This window comes from Mustela nivalis (genome assembly GCF_964662115.1).
Source record: "Mustela nivalis genome assembly, chromosome: 19".
NCBI lineage: Eukaryota > Metazoa > Chordata > Mammalia > Carnivora > Mustelidae > Mustela > Mustela nivalis.
This window is the reverse complement of record NC_139038.1, coordinates 22,223,942-22,246,427: the sequence shown is the minus strand read 5'-3', so window position 1 is coordinate 22,246,427 and position 22,486 is coordinate 22,223,942. Positions and strand designations below refer to the sequence as shown.

Sequence of the window (22,486 nt, the reverse complement as noted above, 5' to 3'; positions counted from 1 at the left end):
GGACCTGGTCACTAGCCCCTTGCTGCCCACTCCCCCGCCCCCGAAACACCCTCCAGCGGTACTCGGGTCCCTGGGTGCCCAGGAGGCTTGCGCACTCTGTCACCTCCTAGCCTTTGCAAGGAACTGCCTCCTCCACCAGGAATACCTGTCTCCCACCCTGTCCCTCCACGCCCAACCCCACCAGGGCATGGCCTGCGCTTCCCGCTGGTCTCCAGACAGATGTCACTTCCTCCAGGAGCCTTCCCTGGACCCCTCTATACTCCTGGGTTTAACCCCCCAAGATACAGCTGTTCATCAAAAAAATTGTTTGAGAGGGGGAGAAGAAGTTGACATCAACTATCCACCAATAGGGAAAAAAGTTAAATCATACATCTCTCTGATGTAGTATCATGCAAAACACTTTTAAATATGAAAAGGAGATTTAGAAGAATAGTGACATAGTCACATACAATTGCTAACTGTGTACAGCGTGTTCCCCTGCTATAAATTATGTGTATAAATGTGTGTGCTCACAGGTCCTGCAGATCGTATCAGGCTTATCAAGGTGGGACGAGTTATAGATTGCCTCATTTTCTCCTTTATCTTTCTGCTTGATTGTGTTTCTGAAAATCTAAATATCAGATTTTTTAAAAATAAGAACACCCCCCACACACACACCCCGAAAAGCTACTTTACATGAGGGAGTTACTGCTATTTGGGTGCTAAGGTGCTTCTCCTGCCCCGTGGTGTACTAGGCACTGAAAATATGATGACACACAAGAGGTCCCTGTCCTGGTCATCACGAAGCTTGTGGTTTAGCAGAGGAGACGGATGCACACACAGGCCTCTGCATGGTACCATGCACAGAAGTGAGGAACATAAGAAGGGCCAGGAAGACTTCCTGGAGGAGGTGTCCTCTAAGCTGAGTGCAACCAGAAAGACAGACACTGCTTCTTCGGAGGGAGGAAGGATATTGTCCAGGGAATACGAGGAGGTGAAAAGATGGTGGGGACAGAGCAAGATGCTGGAGAAGAGGACAAAGCCCAGCCCACACTGCTGAAGCCAGCGTGATGGCGGGAGGCTCACGGCACAGCGGAGCTTCCTGCCTTGCCGCTGTCAGCAGGGCATCTTCGGGAGCCCAGCCTAGAAGGTCACAGTGAAAATATACCTGAACCCCACAGAAAAGGTAAAAAGATTAAAGAGTCTTTCTCTTGGTCGGCCTGGATTGCTCAGTCAGTTAAGCGTCTGCCTTTGGCTCAGATCCTGGGATCAAGTTCCATGTCGGTCTCCCTGCTCAGGGGGAGTCTGCTTCTCCCTCTTGCCCCCACTCATTCTCTCTCCCTTAAATAAAGATGTTTTATTTATTTTTCAAAATTTTATTTGAGAGCTTGAACAGAGGGAGCGGCAGGTAGTGGGGGAAGCAGACTCCCCGTTGGCGCAGGGAGCCCCACGCAGGGCTTGAGCCCAGGCCCCTGGGATCCTGACCCCGAGCCAATGGCAGAGTTTAACTGACTGAGCCACCCAGGTGTCCTGCGATGGATCATTCTGAAAAATGTTTCAAAGGTGTTTCTCTGGCGCGCAGTCGGACACCGTGCAGTAGAGAAAGAAAAGAGATGAAAGCTCCCTTTTCGGAGACTAGGGGAAGAGTCCTTACAATCAGGGCACTTGATCTCCTGTGTCTGTTCAGTTAGAAGGAAGTCAGCAAGAGAGGGGGCCTGCTGGGTAGCAAGTTTCATGTTTTGTTTTGTTTTATCTTAAAATAAGATGCCATGCCTTGGTTTCCTCCAGATTTCGGTCTAAATGCCATCTTCTCAGAGAAGCTATCCGGGGTCCCCTCCAGACACAGTAATCCTCCCCTCCTGTTACGCTCCGTCAGAACAGCCGGCTCCCTTCGTGCACAGTAAGTAAACCATCCAAAGAGCCCGATCTAAATAACATGTGTCTATCTTTGCTTCACTGTTGCTGAGCTAGAGTCCTATCTAGACCGTAAATCCCACAACAGCAGAAGTCATTCCACGGCCTTCCCGGGACTCAGGACAGGCTCTGGCACACAGTAGGCACTCAGTATCGCAGGGTGCACGAATGACCGCGTGTATTAAGTGCATCTTATTAGCCAGACACAGTGTTACGTGCTTCTCTGAGGATTATCTCCTTTAATCCATGATGTCTCTGCTGCAGAAGGAACGGGTTTAGCAGATTTAAGTACCTGACTAGGATCTGATCCCAGATCTGACAATGATCTAGATTCTTCCGCCAGGCTTGTATATGTGTTGCCGGAACAAGGTGTTTGAAAGTACCCAGGAAAATCAACAACCAAGCCCTCTTATCGCACCACCTCGGTACCTTCATTATGTAACATTTTGGCGTGTGTCCTGGATGGCGGGGTAAACAGATGGAGGGATGTTGCTACTCTTTAAACCAAGTATTGAATCATTCCTTTGTTCTGCAGCTGGCTTTTAAGAAACTAGATGAAATACACCCGTGCGAACAAAGTGTTGTATTTTTCTTATCTGTTCCTCACCATTCATCCTAAACCCACATTGCCGGCTTCAAAGAAACTCGTCCTCAGATAACGATCACCCCCGTTATTTGCTCATGTTTTTACAACTTTGATGCTCCCAGCTTTGAGCGACAGGCAGGAAGAGGATGATCTCCACCTAGCAGATAATCTGGAAAGTTAAAAACTGGGTCAGGGCCATGGAGGGCCAGGGAGAGGAGTGGGGATTCAGAGTCGGGTCTGCGGGATCACAAAGATCACAGGCTTTCTAACGCCATCTCATTGCCTGAGGAATCACATCGGATCATGTGGCCGGAATGTCAGCGCTGACGGGGGTACCTCTCCCAGCCCCGTCAAGCCCCGGCTATACAGCCTTTAAGCAGGTGAGCTAAATCCCCTAAGCCACTCTTTGTGAGGTCAGATGAACCTGCCCTGAAGGTGCGGTAGGATGGCTCGATAAAATCTGCAGATAAAACGGTGCCGCAGTCGCCGCTGAAATGCAGACAGAGCCGGCTCTGTCCAGGGAGCTAGTCTGATGGCTGTGGCCTTCCCCCGGCTACAGACGGGTCCTGCGGGCCTTGCCACACCCCCAAGCCCTCCTGGGATATTACTCAGACAGGTACTGACATTTAAAACGTAACAGACGGAAATTTTTCCCGCCAAGGCTGGTGGGATATGGGAAGGAGCCTCAAGGTGATGTCAGCCCCGACCGGAGGCTCCTGTTGGAAGGGAGGGACAGATGTGCGCCCGGGGACCGAAGGGCCGCCCTTCTACCCCCCTACCTCCCTAGCCTCACTGCCTTGGCTTTTCTTAGAGGACCTGCCCCTTCTCCTCTCTCTGGATGTCAGACGTGAAAGGGGCCAGGCCTCATTCCCAGGCATGGCGATGGCTTTAGCAATGGGCATGTGACCCCGTAGCTTCCAACGAGCCTGAGTTCCGGGCTGGTGGGAATTTTGGGGAAAAAGAACCTTTTTGGTGGGGGGTGGGGAGGGGCAGAAGTTGCTAAGATTATGAGATGAACTCTGGTGACGAGATTGAGATGAACCCAGGAAAGCTTTCTGCGAATGAAGAATGAAGTCAATACAGAGGAAAGCTACTGCAGGGGGGCCTCGGGAGATGGATTCCTCCTGACTTGGTCTGAGACCCTGGCTGCAGCCACAGGTAACGACCGGAGTTTTCTTGTTGTTGTTTAGAAGTCATTTTGAGTCTGGCTCTGATGGAGCTGGGTTTTTTTTGTTTTGTTTTAAGATAGAGAGAATGTGAGAGCAGGGACAGGCAGCAGAGAGAGAGAGGGAGAAGCAGACTCCCCACTGAGCAGGGAGCCCGATGAGGAACTTGATCCCAGACAGGATCTGAACATAACTGAACAGACAGGATCATCAGCTGAGACCAGGGGGATGGACACTTTAGAAGGGAGAGCTTCAGAGAAGAGGTCTGCGGACTTCTTCAGAGGACCAGGCTGAGATTAGAGCCTGTGTCTCGGGGAGGCCGAGCTGGACAGCAAAGCTGGCATTTGCATTTGGGTCTGTTCAATTCTAAGCCCACATTCTCCGTGTTTGACCCAGTCTCCCTGAATCCATTTGCTCATCTTCTCAAGTTTGACCCTTTGGTAAGTACCTTTCTGGGGCACTGTGATAAGTAGTACAATCTGAGCAGAGTTCATGGCAGAATCCAAGAAGTTGGACTTCATCTACATTCGCTTGATGGAGCCCATCCCCCAGAGAAGTGTTCAGACTCAGGACTGGACCAACTCCAGTTCAAATCCCACATCTGTGCCACTGAGTCTGGGAGGTGAGAGAGGAAACACTGTAAAACCCAAGGATGTGGGCTCTGGAGGTGAAGGAACACCTTTAAATTAAATTGGCACTCTGGCTTACCAGCTGTGTGACCAAGGGCAAGTTACTTAACCTCTCTGAGCCTATTTCCTTACCTATACGAGGGAGTCAACAGTAATATCACAGAGTTTCACAGAGTTGTTGTGAGGGTGAAATGAGATATACAAAGTAGATAGAGGGTTCTGTTCACTAGTAAAATCGAATAATTTCATAGAACCTCCTGTCCCATTTAATGGCTACAGTTGTACATTGTATTAATAAAGTTCTGCATCCATTTAATGGAGGGTCTGTGTTCTTGTCCTGGTTATATTCCCTGTGTAAGTCACTGAAGCAAATCTCTGGGCCTCTGCTTGCTCCTTTCTAGAATGATGGTATCTATACCCACTTCTAGACTTCTGTTCTCTTCCATGGTTACTGCCAGACATGTCCTAATAGTTTTATGCTCTCCCCTAGCACGTGACCTTCTCATCTACCCTTCCAAATTCACCCTGTTGGCTGCTGTGCTGAGGGACAGCTCAAAGTCATGCACTTGGCAAGTGATCTAGGAACTTCACTTGGCCCAGGAGTCTGCCAATTCCCACCATCCGAAGGGAGCCTGGTTTGATGTGCAGTTTAAACAGGTTATCTGTGGGGGGTGGAGGGAAGGCAAGAGAGAGACAGACAGGCTCTGGGCTCTGTGTCTTCAACAGCTCCTGGCTATTTGTCAGGGTCTGAACGGAACCTAATATTTTGATGAGGATCTGTGCAAACTTCACACTCTGGATAGCGGAAAGAACAAACAGAACCAAGTGGGGAGTAGGAGACGTCTACTGCTTAATGAGCCCGCCTGGAGGCGCGCCGACAGGATGCGGCCCGTACCCTGCGCCCGGAGGTCACTCAACGGCTGCTGTCTCCGTCAGCCTCGAAATCAAAGCCTTAAGGAACGAGCAAGATTTGCATCTTTTAAAATCCTGCCAGTGAAGTGCAAAAGGTGTGAATGTGCTTCTTGTTTGTTGCAATATTTTAAAATAAATTTTAAAATCATTTGAATTGTGAAGGGTCTCTAGTTTCTATTATGTAACAGATACCCTTAGATGGTGGTATCCGGGCTCCTGCCCCGTACTACAGTTTCGAACTGGAAAAGGGGCTCCCAAGTGTCTCTAATAATCTTTCCGAGGATCTCAGGCACCGCAGAGTCCATGGTTCAAGACCCCGCTCTGCCACCTGCTAGCTGCTGGACCTGGGCCAACGTCCCCACCTTTCCAGGCTCCCTCTCCCGTAATACGGGGACAGTGACCCCTGCCTCATACAGTGGTTTTGAGAATTAAACGACGTACTGCCTGGCACCAACAAGAACTGAATATTTTCTCTAATATATCTGACGTGCAAGGGTTTCAGAAGAATGATGTCAAACCCCAATTTTCAAAAGGGTATTGTTCTCCTGAGCACTTGGTACGTTCTAGGGGAGCCAAGTTCTGTTCTTAAATAGATCATATCAAGCAAAAAGTTCGCCCCCTTTCCTAAGCTTTGCATTTGGCGTTTTAATCGCAAACACACAAAGGTTACACTTTGTGGCTTCGATTCAGAAATGTCAGCACATCAAACCCACACTCAGACACACACTCGGAGACGCTTACTCATACGGCGGAAAGGGCAATTAGGTCTGGAGAAGAATGTCACATGAACAGAAGTGCAGCTCATTAAAGCGGTACTTGAAGCTTCTGACCTCGGCTACATAAACAAGGTTTTTGGATGACAGAATTACCGAGAGACCCGGTCCTGTGAGCAAGACTTCGTTCCCGAAGCAGTTTGGCATCTAGAGCTCCCCGAGGATGCAGGCCTCGATGTGTGATCAGATCCCCTAGGCGGTGTTTTGGAAAATGCTCACACAGGAGAGTGGTAGTGGTCGGTAGTGGTGTAGGATGGGGCCGGGGGGCTCTGCCTTTCTCAGCCTGCGAGCTCCCCCACCTTTGTGGATGTGCGGGTGCCTCAAACCGTATGGGGCTTTACGTCAAGTGACGGGGCGCACAGGCAACCTGAGAGAGTGATGGGCATCAGACTCGATGGGACGGGAGGGGTCGGAGTCAGGAAGGCCCGACCTCGGGGCTGGCACGGAAGGAGGCAGAGCGCCTGGCTGATCATGTCTGGGTGGCGCCGGAGGGCCCGGGGTGAATGGCGGAAGGGAGAGGCGCTTTCCTTAGGGTCTGTCTCCCAACGAGCTGTACTCCTCCAGCCCGGGCCATCAGATCGCTCCTACGACAGGACAGGAAGAGCCACGTTCCCTGGCAGGCAGTCGCTGAGCCTACGCCCTTCAGTAGTTAAGACTCCGTGGACAGGGAGGGAGCAGGGCCTTCTTGTGACCTGGTTCCTTTTCTCCTCACTCCTCAATTTGCTGCCTCTCTGCTGACAGCGGTGGAAGCCGATCCAAGGACCGCCCTCTGGGGGCAGCTGGAGCCTGGAGCCCCAGGCTGGTGCCTCTACCTGGTTTTCACAGCAAGCTTTGCACTGGGCATTAGGGATGCTGCCAGATTTCACTAAGGCAGAATTCTTAGTAGGCTGGGCAAGCCACCCAAATCACCATCAGGGATTTCGAGTTAAACATACTACACCCGCATACTGCGCACCACATACCACAACTCTGCAAGCAAACACGCTCCCCCTTTCTGTGGGCTCTGTGCCCCCTCTGTGACAGCACAGCCAAATTCCGAGCTGCTGGTCCAGACCAAGGGGACACCCTGGCTGTCACCCTCAGCACAAGGAACCTCCCTATAATTCACACTGCCCTATAACTCACACGGACACGAGAGGGAACAGCCCACTGTACAGCCACGCCCTGCTCTGGGCCCTGTAAGCCGACCCTTGGAACTCCAGAAGCATCCAGGACAACATATTTCTTTCATTCATCCTGCCTCTCGCCACCACCAGCAGCTTGTTCCCACACGACACTCGAGGAGCAGCTAGGCAGGCAGTCTGAAGGGAGTCTCCCTCAACCCTCCCTTCATGCCCCCTGGGGTAATTACTGAGCATCCTGCCAGGGCCCGGGGACGGTGAGGGAGGCCAAGACGAACACAGCACGGAGGCCCTCCGCAGCTCTGTCCCGTCCAAGTGCCAGCTGCCTCCCACCTGGATTGCCGCAGGAGCCTCAGACCAGTCTCCTGATCTCGCCCTTGCACATACAACAGTCAGAGCAATGCTTTTAAAACCCGAAGTCGGATCATGTCATTTCTTTGCTCAGGGCCCTCCAAAGGCTGCCCAGCTTAGCACGGAGTAAAAGCCAAAGAGCCTCCTGTGGCCTAACTGATGTCACCACCTTTCCCCCCTCTCCTTCACTAGGCTCAACACTTGGATTCTATGCTCTTCCTTGACCAATGCCAGGCAAGATCCTGCCTCAGGGCCTTTGCACCTGCAGTTACCACTCAAACCATTCTCCACCCCCAAGATATTCACACAGCTCCCTCCCTCCCTGACCTTCCTCCCGTCTCTGCTGAAATGTCAGTGAGGCTTTCCAACCACCCTGTTTAAAATCAACCTCTCCCCAGCCCAGCTCTCGCCATCCCCAACTCTGCTTTGGTTTCCTCCACAATGCTTGTCTACTTCTAACATATTTGCTGATTTCTGTGTTTTATTACTTGCCCACTCCCTCTAAAATATAAGTTCCACGAGAGCAGGAAATTATATTCATTTTACTTCTGTGTCTTCAGCACCTGGGAGGGTCCCTAATGTCAATAAACACTGGCTACTGAGATGACCTGGAGCGCCGGGTAACATCCCCAAGTTACAGAACCAGAACACATTGGCTTTCCACCCACCGCTTCAGCACGCGCCCAGCCCCAGCCAGAGCCCGCTAGGACATCAACCAGCAACTCCCACCCACTGCCCACTGACCCACAGCAGCCTGCCACATGGCCTGCACCACATTCACCAGCACGCTCCATACTGAGGCTCATGTAGCCCTTCAGTATGGCCTTTACCTTCCTGCGTGGCACACCAACCGGGACAGGGACTGCCACTCCCCGTGGGACCACGCTGTAGCCCTAGCCACGCCGAGCATTGTCCCTGGCCCGGCAGCATCCCAGCACATGTGAAAATGAAGGCGGGAGACACACACACCCTGCTCCGAGGCACAGCCCTCAAGAACCCCGTACGTTTCTCCGCGCAGAGCCTCAGCCTCGTATGTTTCAGCCGTTCATGGCTTCATTCATTTATTCGGGAAAAATCATTAAGCACCTGCTAGGTGCGAAGCCTTCTGCTAAGCACTGGGAGTCAACATTGACAAAGATAGTCACAACTTTTCAATCTAGTCGGGAAGACAGACATCGCACCGAACAAGCAATTACAATAGAGTGTGATGCGTTTGTGGAGGGGACACTAGTGGGTGATCCAGCCCCGGGAATCAGGAAGAGCCTGGGCGAGAGGGAAGGAGCAAGGCCCCGCGAGGGATGGGGCTGGAGGCGGGCGTAGCCTGGGGAAGGGCACGGACGTCGCAGATGCTCCACTGTGCACAGACAGAGCCGGGGAGGGACGAGGACGCCCTGCGTGTCTGAGCGACTGCAAGAAATTCAGAACTGCTTGCTCTTGGAGGGTGGGAGCCGAAGCTGGGGAGGGGACAGACGCTGGACCCTGGAAGACCCCAAAAGCCATCCATGCTCCGGAAGAGTCAGCATTATTCTGGGGGCAGCTGAGAGCCAGCAGGGAAGCTTTGAGCAAGAGAGACGCCATCGGATGCACACGTAGCCAAGTTACTCATAAATTACAACACACCCACGCTGGTGGGTCTCCGCGGTTCGGAAGAGGGTCCTGCAATCGGCTCCTCGCCATAATAAAAGTCAGCACTGGGAACAACCTCAAAGCTCATGGTCTGAACCTCCAGCAACATCAGTGAGGCACCCTTCACTGCTGTTTGAATCGAACCCTCTGTTCTTGCCCATGATTTTTCGCCCGCTGCACTCCAGTTAATAGTTCCTGAATCAGGAACGCCGACAGATGCACGCTGGCCTTGTAATCACCCGCAAGGCCCATGGCACTCTGCACACCCTTGCCGCGGGCCCTCCGGGATGTGTGTGGAAGGGGAAATGGGAGATCCCGAGAGGGGGTGAGGACTCTGAGGCCGGCGTCCACAGCTACAAAGGCATATGTGCAGGTTGACTCGAAAGAGGGGGCTGTATCTCCATGATTATTCCTTCCTTTTTTAAGATTTTATTTATTTGAGAGCGAGAGAGAGCACAATCCGGAGGAGAGGGAGAAGCAGGCTTCCCCCTGAGCAGGGAGGCCCATGCGGGGCTCGATCCCAGGACCCTGGGCTTGTGACCTGAGCCGAAGACAGACGCTTAACCCACTAAGCCACTTAGGCACCCCCATAATTATTATTTCTAGCTCAGTCTCAGGGAGCAAGGGCCGTGCCGGCTTTCCCTCATTGCTGGTGGTGCAACGTCTTGAAGAATACAGCCCAGTCCAATCACTGTACTTTGAAAGTCAAAGTTAAACCCACGAGAGGGAATTCAAGACACCGGCTGATTGGAAATCCTATCAAACGCCGAACAGTCGAGGGTCCTCTTGATCCTTCCTAATTATTGTGGTATTTTTATAGTATCTAGGATAAGAACAGCTACTTTTTTCTGAGTATCTTCTACGAGCCAAGCACTGGTTAGATCTTTTATACTCATTATCGCTGAGCTGGAAGTTCCAAAATATTTACCCAGTTGGAATGGACTCAGGGGTAAATAACCAGTACTAACAGGAACCAGTTAAATGTCAATGTGACTCTGAGCAATCACTACCCAAAGACGATATACACCGAGTCCATGGGCCACATATGACTTGTGGATGTGTTTAATTGGGCCTGAATGGTGTTTACATTTTTTTTTAAAAGATTTTATTTATTTATTTATTTGACAGAGAGATCACAAGTAGGCAGAGAGTCAGGCAGAGAGAGAGAGAGAGGGAAGCAGGCTCCCTGCTGAGCAAAGAGCCCGATGCGGGGCTCGATCCCAGGACACTGAGATCATGACCTGAGCCGAAGGCAGAGGCTTAACCCACTGTGCCACCCAGGTGCACCAGGTGTTTAATTTTTAAAAACGTGTTGCTGATACACCAAAAGATAGAGATCGCATACAAAAATCCTGATGAGGATGGGCGTATGAGGAGCCTGCCTCCTGCAGGACCGACCTGGCCAGCCCAGTGCTTGGCTTGTAGAAGATGCTCGGAGAAAGGCAGCTGTTCTTATGGATGATGTAAAACAGTATTACAATAATTAGTAACGGGCAGCAGGGTCTGCAACCATGCCGCTGGAGATAAGCACCCAGCTCTGAGTCTGCCCCTGTCCCCAGCCACCTGCCTCTCCTCTTTACATGATCTGCCTGGCTTCTAAGGCACCTGAGCCTGTGACCTGTTCTCAGAATAGTCCCCACCTGTCACCCAGACTAGATGAGAACCAATGTCTTCCTCTTCAGGAGATTTTCCCCTACTGGGGCACCTGGGTGGCTGAGTCGGTTAGGCGTCTGCCTTCAGCTCAGGTCATGATCCTGGGGTCCTGGGATTGAGCCCCACACTGGGATCCACATTCAGCACAGAATCTGCTTCTTCCTCTTCCTCTGTGCACCCCTCCCCCGCACCCATTCCCTCTTTCAAATAAATAAATAAAATCTTAAAAAAAAAAGAGGGATTTTTTTTTTTTCTCCTTGCCATGTTCCCCTGGCCTCAGCTCAGCTCATCTGCCTGAGGTTTTAACACTGAAGTCCACAGCAGAGACTATCAGCCTGGGGCACGTCAGATTCACCTGGAGTTCCCCACCCCCAGGGCTACTGAGTCAGGGTTTCTGAGGAGGGTCCTGAGCATTTTAGTATTCCCAGGGGATACTGCTGGTCTGCGAAGCCGCCCTTTGAAAACCACTGGTCTGCAACTAAAGAATGAATGGTCCCTGTCATGGCAATGGGTTCAACGCTCGTGAAGACGGGGTATTTGCAACCCTCCTCTGGCCACGTGAGGAGGAGGGGGAAGGTACCCATTTTGAGATCTCATGAACAGCCCCACAAAACCCAAGTCAGTTTTGCGTCCTGTCTCTGAGCTCCCAGCTTCCTGAACAGACAACCTGTTCTTGTCTCCCAAGCTGCCATTTTAATCTTTTACCAAATAGTTCATTAGAAGTGACGACACTAGCCTCTGCCTTCGGCTCAGGTCATGATCCCAGGACCCCGGGATCGAGCCCCACATCTGGCTGTCTGCTCCGCAGGGAGCCTGCTTCCTCTTCTCTCTCTGCCTGCCTCTCTGCTTACTTGTGATCTCTCTCTGTCAAATAAGTAAATAAAATCTTAAAAAAAAAAAAAAAGAAGTGACGACACTGCCTGGCACAGTCCCTCTCCGGCCCCAAGTGCACACCTGGACACACCATCTCACAGAAGAACAGCAGTAGGCCTCCACACTGTTCAACCCCTCAAAGACCCCACACCCAAGACGGGGATCAACATGTGACCCGGCAGGCGAAAATAACGATCTACGCGCCCGGCTGGCCGTGAGGGCGTCATGCATCGCGATGGTCCTCTGATGTAGGGACTGTTAACGTCACCACATCACAGAGGATGAAACAGGGGAGCAGAGGTGACCGGACTCCTCCAAGTTCACCAGCTCCAGAAAGATCAAGAGATGGTCGGTGGGGCCCACTATATTCATTCGAGGGCCAGACACTGTTAAAAATATTGTGCTGATGGCCTGGAAGACGCTAGGCATCTGGAGGTGACGTCACCTGGGACATGCGTGCAGGTGGAAGGGGTGTGTGTGCGGGGAGGTGGGGGGGAGGGCGTGGGCGTGTTTGGCCTGGAGAGCTGGAGAGCACAGGATTCAGGAGTGTAAGACCAGCATCGGCAAAGGTCCCGGAGGACGTGCTGCAGAGAATGCTGCAGAGGAAGGCTCGGGGGGATAGCGGTTCTGGGGAAGCTGAGTTGACACCAGCTTGTACGCCGACACCAGCTGGCAGGGCTGGGTGCCACCGGCTGTCTCCAAGTAACCAGGCTTCCTGACCCCAGGGAGTGCCCAGAGAGACGCAGGACGCATTGGGGTGCTGGGAAGGCAGAAGCTAACGGCGCGGGCTGGAGGGGAAGGTGCGGCACCAGGCAGATGTTAAGAAACAACAGGCGGGGGGGGGGGGGTGGGGGGGCTTTCTCCGTCCTGCGTGCCCTTTGCCCCCTGGGCACTGTGATCCCTCTCGAACAGAGTGGGAGGGTCCGCATCCCCGCTTCATCACACCGGGGCTGAGTGACCCCGGACAGAGCGCTTAACCTCTCTGAGCCTCCCTCCCGCCTCGGCCAAAGCTTGCTGTGAGGATCTCATCAGAAGCCACGCACGGCGCCCTTCACGGGGTGCCCGGCACAGAATAAGGGACCAAGAATTCCTAATAGCAAAATAACTACCCTTGGCATCACAGAGCTCACAAGGTCGGGTTTCGGGGACGACATTTACGCGCCCAGTTCAGCCTCCGGGGGACGCTTCCCAGCCCATCACCAAGTCACGGGGTCTCCCTTAATCTAACCAAGAAACAGCCTGTCTGGGGAACTGCAGTTCAGTAAAATTCAGTGTGAACTCCTCCTCCCCGGGGGCTGACAAGGACTCCCGCTGAGTCTTCGGGGAAGGAGGCTTTTCCTCTTGTCCTCAAAGCCAGGTCGGCACTCAGAGCCTCCAAGAGGTCTAGGAGCACGCCGCAGGCTTTTGCTTCCCTCTGTCTTGCCTCGGATGGGAGCTGGCCGGTGGGGCCGTCTGATTCACTGACTCAGACTCCACCGTTTCGGGATTACATTTAAATCCCGCGGAGGTAAACAACATGACCTTTTCAATGTCAGGATGAGGAGGAAAAAGCGACACCGTCGAACCAAGGAAAGCACAAGGGCAAAATGAGACTCCGCGTCCCTGTCCGAAACTGGATCTGAACTCCGCGGGCCCAAGGACCCTCTCCAAAAAAAAAAACCATCGGCGAAGACAATTAACCATAACTAAACCGATTGCACAGAAGCCTGGGGGCCACCGTCCTTCCTGCCTTCTGAGGCCGGGCTGCGTGGATGGAGAGCTCCGGTTTGGTACCCGGTGACGGCGTGCCTCACCTTACAGACATGCTCGGGCAGAAGCATCGATGTCTCCGAGCACCGCGGGCGCGCGCGCCGGGAGAGGACAGCGCGCGGCCCGTGTGTGCGTCCAAGAGCCCGGCAGGACGGTTTACTTACGGCTTTCGGCTTGTACGGGGGCTGGATCTCCTTGCGCTCCAGTTTCTCCCAATCAATATACCGGAAAAACGCGTGCTCCTTGATGTCGCGTTCGCCCTCGGGTCCGCACCCCAGGCGCTTGCCCGGGTGTTTGGTCATCAGCTTCAAGAGAAGAGAAAGGCTGAATTTAATGAACTTCGGGGGAGGATGCATAAGCCCACGAGAGTCTCCATTCTTATTGCTCGCTTTTGCTCCCAGACAATAATTTTCCAGGGAGGTCTTTGGTTTTTGTTTTTTGTTTGTTTGTTTGGTTTTATTTTTTTTTAAAGATTTTATTTATTTATTTGACAGAGATCACAAGTAGGCAGAGAGGCAGGCAGAGAGAGGGGGAAGCAGGCTCCCCGCTGAGCAGAGAGCCCGATGCGGGGGCTCGATCCCAGGACCTTGAGATCATGACCTGAGCCGAAGGCAGAGGCTTTAACCCACTAAACCACCCAGGCGCCCCATCAGTAGGTCTTTGTAATCGGAGGACCCAACAACACTGCTGCTTTTCCCAAAGCAAGATCGCTTATGGTTAATCGAACTCGAGCCTCAATGTGGTCCTGAACTTTAAGTGAGAAATGTCACCAGATGCATTCTTGTTGAAGAATGAGTGTAACGCAATTACTGGGGCATTTAATGAGAACAGTTTCAATATCTTCAAATTCCCCCACCTCCCACACCGAGGAAGCTGGAGTGTGACCAAGGCAAAGGCCACATTCATTCTGATAATATTTGCATTTCTCAGTAAAGCACTTGTGAAAAGGACAAAACAGAAGAAAAAAAAATATTAGTCGAATGGGCCCAAGTTTCAAGTAATTACTTTCTGAAAGCTCATTAAACAGTCAAAACCTAGCCCAGCTCATTTTGCTTGTATCACACATTACACAAAACTCCGCTGAGGTTTCTTTGGTGTTCCATTTAAATTACTTAATTATCAAAACCCTCCATCTTTGGGTCTCTGAGCCGGTGCTAAATAACAAGACGGATAGAGGCTCCAAGATGAAACCAGAAAGACCTCCTCTCGTCAATGAATCCAAAGCAGCATGAGAATCTCTCTGATCTCGAGTCTCGAGCAAATGCACCAAGAGCAAAGACGGAGGGGTTGTGATTTAAAAAACTAACAAACGAGCAAACAAAAAACAAAACCCAAAACCAACAAGAAGGCCTCAAAGAGGAAAAACAAGCAACTGGACCATATGAGACCAAGAAGCTTCCCAGAGCTGACCAGACACCATGATGCCGGAGACCTTAGACTGTGCCCAGGATTTGTGGATCATGGCAAGGAGAGGAACACTGTAAGGATTCCTGCTTCCAGGTAACTTGTCATCGGAAACTATCCCCCTATATACACACAAACACATATTCTCCATATACGCTTTACACGCCAGGCGGAAGATCACCCGGCACTTCTATCCTGAGGTGTTGCGCACGATCTTACCAAATTCTCACAATAACTCAACGAGGTGGGCATATTATTTTTCCAATTCCAATGACAAGGCAATTGGCACTCAGAGATAGGAAACAGCTAGCAAGGACATGGAGAGTCAGGGAGTGGCAGAGGTGGGACTTGGTCTCATGTCTGCCCACTCCCGAACGTGGGTTTTTAACGAGAGAGCCCTTCCGAGGTGGGCTCCGCAGGGATATCTGTGGCTTGGCTCATTCAGGAAGGGTTTATAGAAGGCAAGCACATTGGACCAAGCCCTGACATTTGTGTAGGATTAGGATAGGAGGAAAGAAAGGGCTACGAGGTTCTGGTTAGCACTACCACTAACATTAGGGCATCACGGGATGCCCTCTGTGTACGGAGTACTTCCTATGCACCTAGGCTCTGCGCTCGAGGCTTCCTAGGCATTCCTCTGCCATCTTTATTTTCATTTTACAACTATTATCCTCATTTCCCAGATAAGAAACTGGGTCCAGAGAAGAAGTCATTTGCCCAGAGGCACCCAGCTAAGTAGCAGACCGAGCTTTGAAGCAGATCTGCCCGGTCCAGAGCTCTCGCTGCTCTGTGCCGTGCGGCCTGCTTGTTTTCATGCTAACGTGCGGCCAGCTGGGGCTTCTGTCTGCCCTAAGTTTGTTCAAAGTGGGAGTGGCAATCTAAGCAAAGTCATACTAATTTTTTTTTTTTTTTTCTGGTAGCAAATACGTTCTTTAATGGGGTGGATATATAAAAGACCTTTCAATCAGAACGGAACGGGCTTCAAAAGCCTAGCTCCACTTCCGTGCAAAGGTGAGGATGCCAAGTGAAGAAAAGCCACGGCAAAGTCACCCGGCACTCCTAACGCGAGTCTCTGCCCAGCTACCGCGCTCGGAGCTGATGCGCCCGCAGCCATGCAGACAGCTGGATTTAATCACTGTTCCATCTCTGATCACCCAGACGCATTCCCTGGGGCCCGCTGCTCGGGGGGCCGCATTTGCCGTTGGCTTGCGCAACCCTTCTTCTTTGGAGCCTCAGCCTTGAAGAAAGAGCCCACACTGGACTCAGCCCGCTCAACTGAGAAAGGTCCTCGAACCCACGGGGAAGAAAGTCACACCAGTTAATCCTGAAGGTTATGGGTCCTAAATTAATAGAAATCTGCTCTACCAGGGAAACCGCTAATTGGAGCTGAAACTGAATGCAACTGACCTGGAAAATCCTCTCTCCCCCATGACCCACTTAGATCCCTCAGCTGTCCGGGCAGGACAGAGTGGGGAGGGGGAAGGTCTTGAGCACATATTAATTAAGCACCTACTATGCGCCAATACCACACAAGGAGCTTTCTGTTACCTGATTTAATGCTCTCAAAAACCTCTGTTCCATGAGTAGTAGTATTCCATTCTTAGAGATAAAGAAACAGAAGCCCAGAGGTGCAAAATAGGACCACACACCAAGGAAGCAGAAGTGTCGAGATGTGCAGAGGGTCTCGATCTCCCAAACCCCCACTTAAAAAATTCCTATTGTAGGGAGCACCTGGGTGGCTCAGTGGGTTAAGCCTCTGCCTTCGGCTCAGGTCATGATCCCAGGGTCCTGGGATCAAGCCCCACGTCGGGCTCTCTGCTCAGCGGCGAGCCTGCTTCCCCTTCCCTCTCTGCCTGCCTCTCTGCCTACTTGTGATCTCTCTCCCTCTCTCTGTCAAATAAATACATAAAATCTTTAAAAAAATAAAAATAAAAAATAAAAAAGTCCTATTGCTGTGTATGCATACTTAAAGGCCAAGAGAGGCCTGGCAGGTAACATAGTAGTACACAGTATTAGTAATAACAATCACAATGGCCCATGCTCTGTTGTAAGAACCAGGCTCTGTTGTAAGGGGATCACTTGCATTGACTCATTCAATCCATACTATCACTAGCCTCGGTCCACAGACAAGGTTGAGGGACTTACCTACAACTATAGGGCTAATAATGCCGGGATCAGGATTTGAGCCCAGATGGAACCAGGCCAGATGGAGAGTTCTGCAAACTGGAGAGGGCATGCCCTATCTAAAGGGTACATAGGCTTCCCACCCAGCTGGCTGATGCTTTCTTTGTAGGAATGACAGACCAGCACGGTGAGATCAGATTTTTCAAGAGAAACTGGAAAGTTAATGTTTATGGGAAATGGCCTGCTCTTGAAACGCTGGCCATTATTAAACAAACTAAAAGCTCAGTGTATGACCTCCACCCACTCTTCCTCCCCCACGAGACTATGTCTAGGGGGGGTTCTGCACTGACCTTACACTAGTAAGGTGATTCACCAGGAGTGAGGATCCAGGTGGTGTTGATGAGGTGCTCTAGATGGAGACGTTGGCCCAGCTTTTACAAACTGCTTGAATAGTCCAGCTTTTCTGCACCTAGCCTAGCTCACGGGGCATCTGACTCGGGCCAGGAAGAGTAAGGCTGGATTGGGCAGTGGGAAACCTACAAATACCCCGAGGATCTAGGACCAGCAGCCCTGGTTTCTTCAGAAGCACAGGTGGGAACCCACTGGGAAGGCATGGCCACGCCCTAACCTTGAGAATGCACCTGTGCCCCTCAACTGGGGGGGGGGGAGACTGAATACTTCATAAAGGCAGCCTCCGAGGGCCATATTCTCTGTGGCTCTCCTAGCACTGCCTGCTCACCTGCATCAGAGCTGAAATGCTACCACATCTGGATAACCGGTTTAAAGGGAGTGGTTTTTAAGCCACCCAGGGACTTCTGCAAAATACTGATGTCCAGACCATCTCCAGGGTGAGCCTGAGGTTTTGTACGATCTGAAGAAGTACTTCAGGTCATTGTGATGGCACGAAAGGTGAGGACAGCTGATCTCCAGGGACTCTGCCAGGTCACTGTGAGCACTCCGTGGCCCAGGGGCAGGTGCATAACAAAGCAATCCTCACTGACAAACACAGGCTCTGCCTTGTCTGCAACCACTGCCATGTACAAAATGCATGTGATTTTCAGCCATTTGTTGGTGGGGGGAGACTAGGGGTTCTGAAGATTCCAGAGAATCCCTTATACTCAGTCTTTTGTGATATTCTCATAGGACAGAAGTTACACGCTGTTCATATTAGCCACGCACATAAGCCGCAGAGAAGGGCAAGTTTGTCAGATGGGCACTGCCGACCTCTCGTACCCTTTCCCATGGGTTCCAGCTCTTTGGCAAGGTCTCTGCGTTTCCTATCTCATTCATCCAATATGCATGCCCCTGTGCGGGCTAGCGCCTGGAGCCCAGCCAGCGGCAAGATACAGCTGCCGGCAGACCTCTCCAGTGCTTGTGCGCAGACTGGAAAAAAGCTGTTTTTGCTCCAGGAGGTAGCAGGTGCACGCCAGGCTCACAGGCAGGCAAGTGGGGGGAGGGGCAGAGTTCAGTCTCCATCTCCCCACCCCCGCCCTCCCCCAGGTGAGGTGTCCTCGGGCAGGGCACAGCCTGCCTTCTCCGCATGCGGTGGTCTGGCCGCAAGCTTTCAGGGGCTCACTCACCCCTTTGCAGATGGCCACAGCTTCCTTGGACATGGACTTGGGGTAAGCCACGTTGTGTTCCATGATGGACTGGAAGAGCTCATCCTCATCCTCGCCTTCGAAGGGTGCCTGCGGGACAGAGGACAGTGACGGAGGACAAGGTTCCTGCCTAAAACCCGCCCCATTTGCCCCGAACCACCGGGCCCTTTTCCCTGCGAAAAGGTTCTGCTTTCACTCAGAAGCTTCCAGGGAAACAATTAGGAAAAACGTTCTAAAGACTTGGGTAACCCCAAGGCCGTGGAAGTCACAGGGCTTCCAACCTAGACACCGGTATCAAGCGGACACCCTTCTAGAGAAACCACGCAGATGGGGGTAGGGGAGGACTTTTCCTGCAAATCCCTTAAAATTCAATTACCTGCCCAGCCAACATTTCATACAGCAGGACTCCGAAGGCCCACCAATCCACAGACTTCCCGTAGGGCTGGTAGGCAATGATCTGGAAAACAGAAGCCATTCCATCAGGGAGGCGGGCAGGTTCTCGCCAAGGCTGGAGCCCGAACGCACCCTCCTTTTAGTAAGCGCGGAGCATCCTGGGGCTGGGAGGAGGAGGGGGAGCTCTTCCTTGGCCTGCCATCTGCCTACTATGGAGGATTAAATCAACTGTTACAGTCCCAGATGTGGGCCACTGTCAAAAGGAGTGACTAAGGGGGCGCCTGGGTGCCTCAGTGGGTTAAAGCCACTGCCTTCGGCTCGGGTCATGATCCCAGGGTCCTGGGATCGAGCCCCACATCGGGCTCTCTGCTCAGTGGGGAGCCTGCTTCCTCCTCTCTCTCTGCCTGCTTCTCTGCCTGCTTGTGATCTCTGTCATGTAAATAAATAAAATCTTAAAAAAAAAAAAAAAAAGAGTGACTAAGGTGCCCAGTGTCCACTTACCCACCTTGGGAAGATGGATCACCTTTACCGGGGGGCCTGCAGGTGCAGGGAAAACATCTGTGGATGCCACACCGCCTTTCCAAAGCACTTAGCACGGTGTGTTCTTGTTAATTTCCATACGGTGAGTGTGGCATCCTTAAGAAGGAAAACCGTCTTTGTTTCTTGGGACAAAAGTAATAACGTTTACATGACCACAGGAATGCGCTTCACACTACTGAACTGTATACTTCGGGAAGGTTATGATGGTAAATCTTTTTTTTTTTTTTTAAAGATTTTATTTATTTGTCAGAGAGAGAGAGAGTACAGGCAGGCAGAGTGGCAGGCAGAGGCAGAGGGAGAAGCAGGCTCCCTGCTGAGCAAGGAGCCCGATGTGGGACTCAATCCCAGGACGCTGGGATCATGACCTGAGCCGAAGGCAGCGGCTTAACCGACTGAGCCACCCAGGCATCCCGGCAAATCTTATTTTTATTCTTTTTACCACAATTAAAGACTCTTAAGTTAAAAAGTTGTAATAGTACTCGTACTGTTTCACTATGTATTTGAAAATACCAATAAGCAATGAATAAATAAATAAATAAATAGACAAGCTAAGAGAACACAACTAAAATTACCCATAATCACTCATCAAGAGAAAAATGATGATAGCTCTTTCGGTCTATTTCCTCTTAGAGTCTTTTTTATTAATATATAGTAAAGTGCGCACAGGCATGTGTTTTACATGAACACAAACACGTTAGTATGTGGAATTTTAAGGAAGTAACCCATTCTGGGCTCTGCCCGGCATTCCATCGGGTGGATATACCAAAATCTACTTTGCCAGTTCCCAACTGATCAGGTTTCTTCTGATGCTCCGATACAGAATCTTCTAACTGGGTATATGGACATTTGTCCAATTATTTCCTTCGGAAAAATTCCTCAAAATAACATTAGTGGATCAAATGGTAGTTTTTAAACATTTTAAAATTTTTTTAACAAAAAATTTTTTAATTTAAGAACTTTTTAAAAATCTGTCGTCTTTAGAAGTTATTTGTATTTTTCACCAGGATAGATGTTCTTCGCTTCAAGCCCCATCACGTCTTTCACTCAACCCCCCCATCTGTTTGTGCTCTATACTTAAGAGCCTGTTTCTTGCTTTGTCACCCCTTTTTCTGCCTTTGCTCCTTTGTTTTGTTCCTTCAGTTCCACATACGTGTGAGATCGTATGATAATTGTCTTTCTCTGACTTATTTCGCTTAGCGTTATCCTCTCTAGCTCCATCCATGTCATTGCAAAGGGCAAGATTTCATTCTTTTTCTGGCTGAATCACATCCCAGAGAGAGAGAGAGAGAGAGCGCACAAAAGCTCACGTCTTGTTGATCTATTCATCTACTGATGGACACTTGGGCTATGTCCTTTTTCTGTCAATGAGAGAGGGAACACAGGCAGGGGGAGTGGGAGAGCAAGAAGCAGGCTTCCCCCAGGGCAGGGAGCCCGATGCGGGGACTCGATCCCAGGAGCCTGGGATCATGACCTGAGCCGAAGGCAGACGCTTAACGACAGAGCCACCCAGGCGCCCCTGTCTGGCTATTTTAAATAATGTTGCAATAAACATAGAAGTACATGTATCCCTTTGAATTAATGTTTTGGTATCTTTGGGGTAAATATCCATTAGTGCAATGACTGCACCATAGGTAGTTCTATTTTTAAGTTTTTGGTGACCGTCCATACTGCTTACCCCAGTGGCTGCACCCATCTGCACGCCCACCAACAGGGGAAGAGGGTTCCCCTTTCTCCACATCCTCGCCAGCACCTGTTGCTTCTTGTGTCATTGATTTTAGCCGTTCTGACAGGTGTGAGGTGGCATCTCATCATGGTTTTGAGTTGTATTTCTCTGATGCTGAGCGATGCTGAGTACCTTTTCATGGGTCTGTTAGCCATCTGGATGTCTTCTTTGCACAGAGGTCTGCTCACATCCTCCGCAATGGTGTATATGGTTTTAAGGTTTTCCATATTTATTACCAAATTGCCAGAGCACGGCAAAGTCTAGAATAGCCACGTGGCCATCCTTCTTTCAAGTCAACTGTGTCGAGGGGTTTAAGAGGTGATCTGTAGCAACGCTTCAGGGAAGAGACGAGAGGGTCAGACCACCCCGACTTTGAAACCTGACTGCTATTTTGACTTGTGTGACCCTGGGGCAGGTTATGTAACTTCTTGATGTCTCAGTTTCCTCCCTGACAAAAGGAATTGTATAATATCCATGTCATAGGGTTTTCTGAGGATGAAAGAGAAATGTGTGCTTCTCACACATTATGTCCTCAAAATGTTATCTGTAACTAAAAGGTTCTCTCATTCAGTGGTTGTTTTACTCAACGAATGCGTCCGAGCAAACTTGGCTATAAAACGAATGTCCGTTTGTTTACTCCGTCTGCTTCCACCCTAACGTCAGAAACACCCTCTGAGGAGAATTAAACCGTAAGAGACCGAAGGGACGCTTTCTGTGAGAACACTTATTGAAAGTGTTTCCACACCTTTAAAGTACTTCCTGTCTTATTTGATCCTTATGACAACCTTACAAGATAATCCTTTTACAAAGGAAAATAGAGCCCAGGAGGTGAAAGAAATTGCCAGAAGGTGAGGTGGTTAGTTAACAGCAAAGCCAGGGGGAAAGCTGGACCCCTGCGTATTTCTTCCATCATGGGGCTGTCCGAGGGAGCGGCTTCCCCAGGAACAAAACTCCACGTGTCTAGTGCATCGAAACCCCCAGGAATTCTGGAAAATCACAGCTATGGGGTCCTCCCTACAGAGACGCGGATTCAGCTGATATTGGCTAATGCCTGGGCAGCCTACAGTTTAAAAGCACCCCTGGTGACAGTGAACCAGAGATTACTGAACTCATGGCAGATCAAGGAATTGTCTGATGCCCTAACTACTTAACAAAATGGTAATAAACTGAGGTAGAACCTGTCGGGGAAACACCACTGCCTTCTAATACGAGCGTTCCCTGCTTTTTGAAAGTCTGCCTTCTACTACATAGCTTTTATGAAAGACTATATTAGGACCCGTTTGCGTTAACCAAAGGAAATCTGGAGAGGACTTTTCCTTTTTAGATAAAGGCAAAAAGTGAAAATAGAGTTCTGTGTTTGGTTTGCAGGGAG

General features: G+C 50.7%; 1 protein-coding gene across 4 annotated transcripts in view; it reads right to left on the bottom strand.

Annotated features, from left to right (window-relative positions):
- PRKCB (protein kinase C beta) overlaps positions 1-22,486 on the bottom strand; it is a 322,427-nt gene that overhangs the window by 11,119 nt on the left and 288,822 nt on the right. For 2 of the 4 annotated variants that reach the window (XM_082714811.1, XM_082714810.1), the window contains exons 14-16: positions 18,835-18,915; positions 18,441-18,548; positions 13,497-13,637 (exon numbers count right to left, since the gene is read on the bottom strand). In XM_082714811.1, coding sequence (XP_082570937.1) covers positions 13,497-13,637; positions 18,441-18,548; positions 18,835-18,915 — 330 coding nt within the window. The remainder of the gene's footprint in view (positions 1-13,496; positions 13,638-18,440; positions 18,549-18,834; positions 18,916-22,486) is intronic. The other 2 variants (XM_082714812.1, XM_082714813.1) reach the window with 1 other exon arrangement.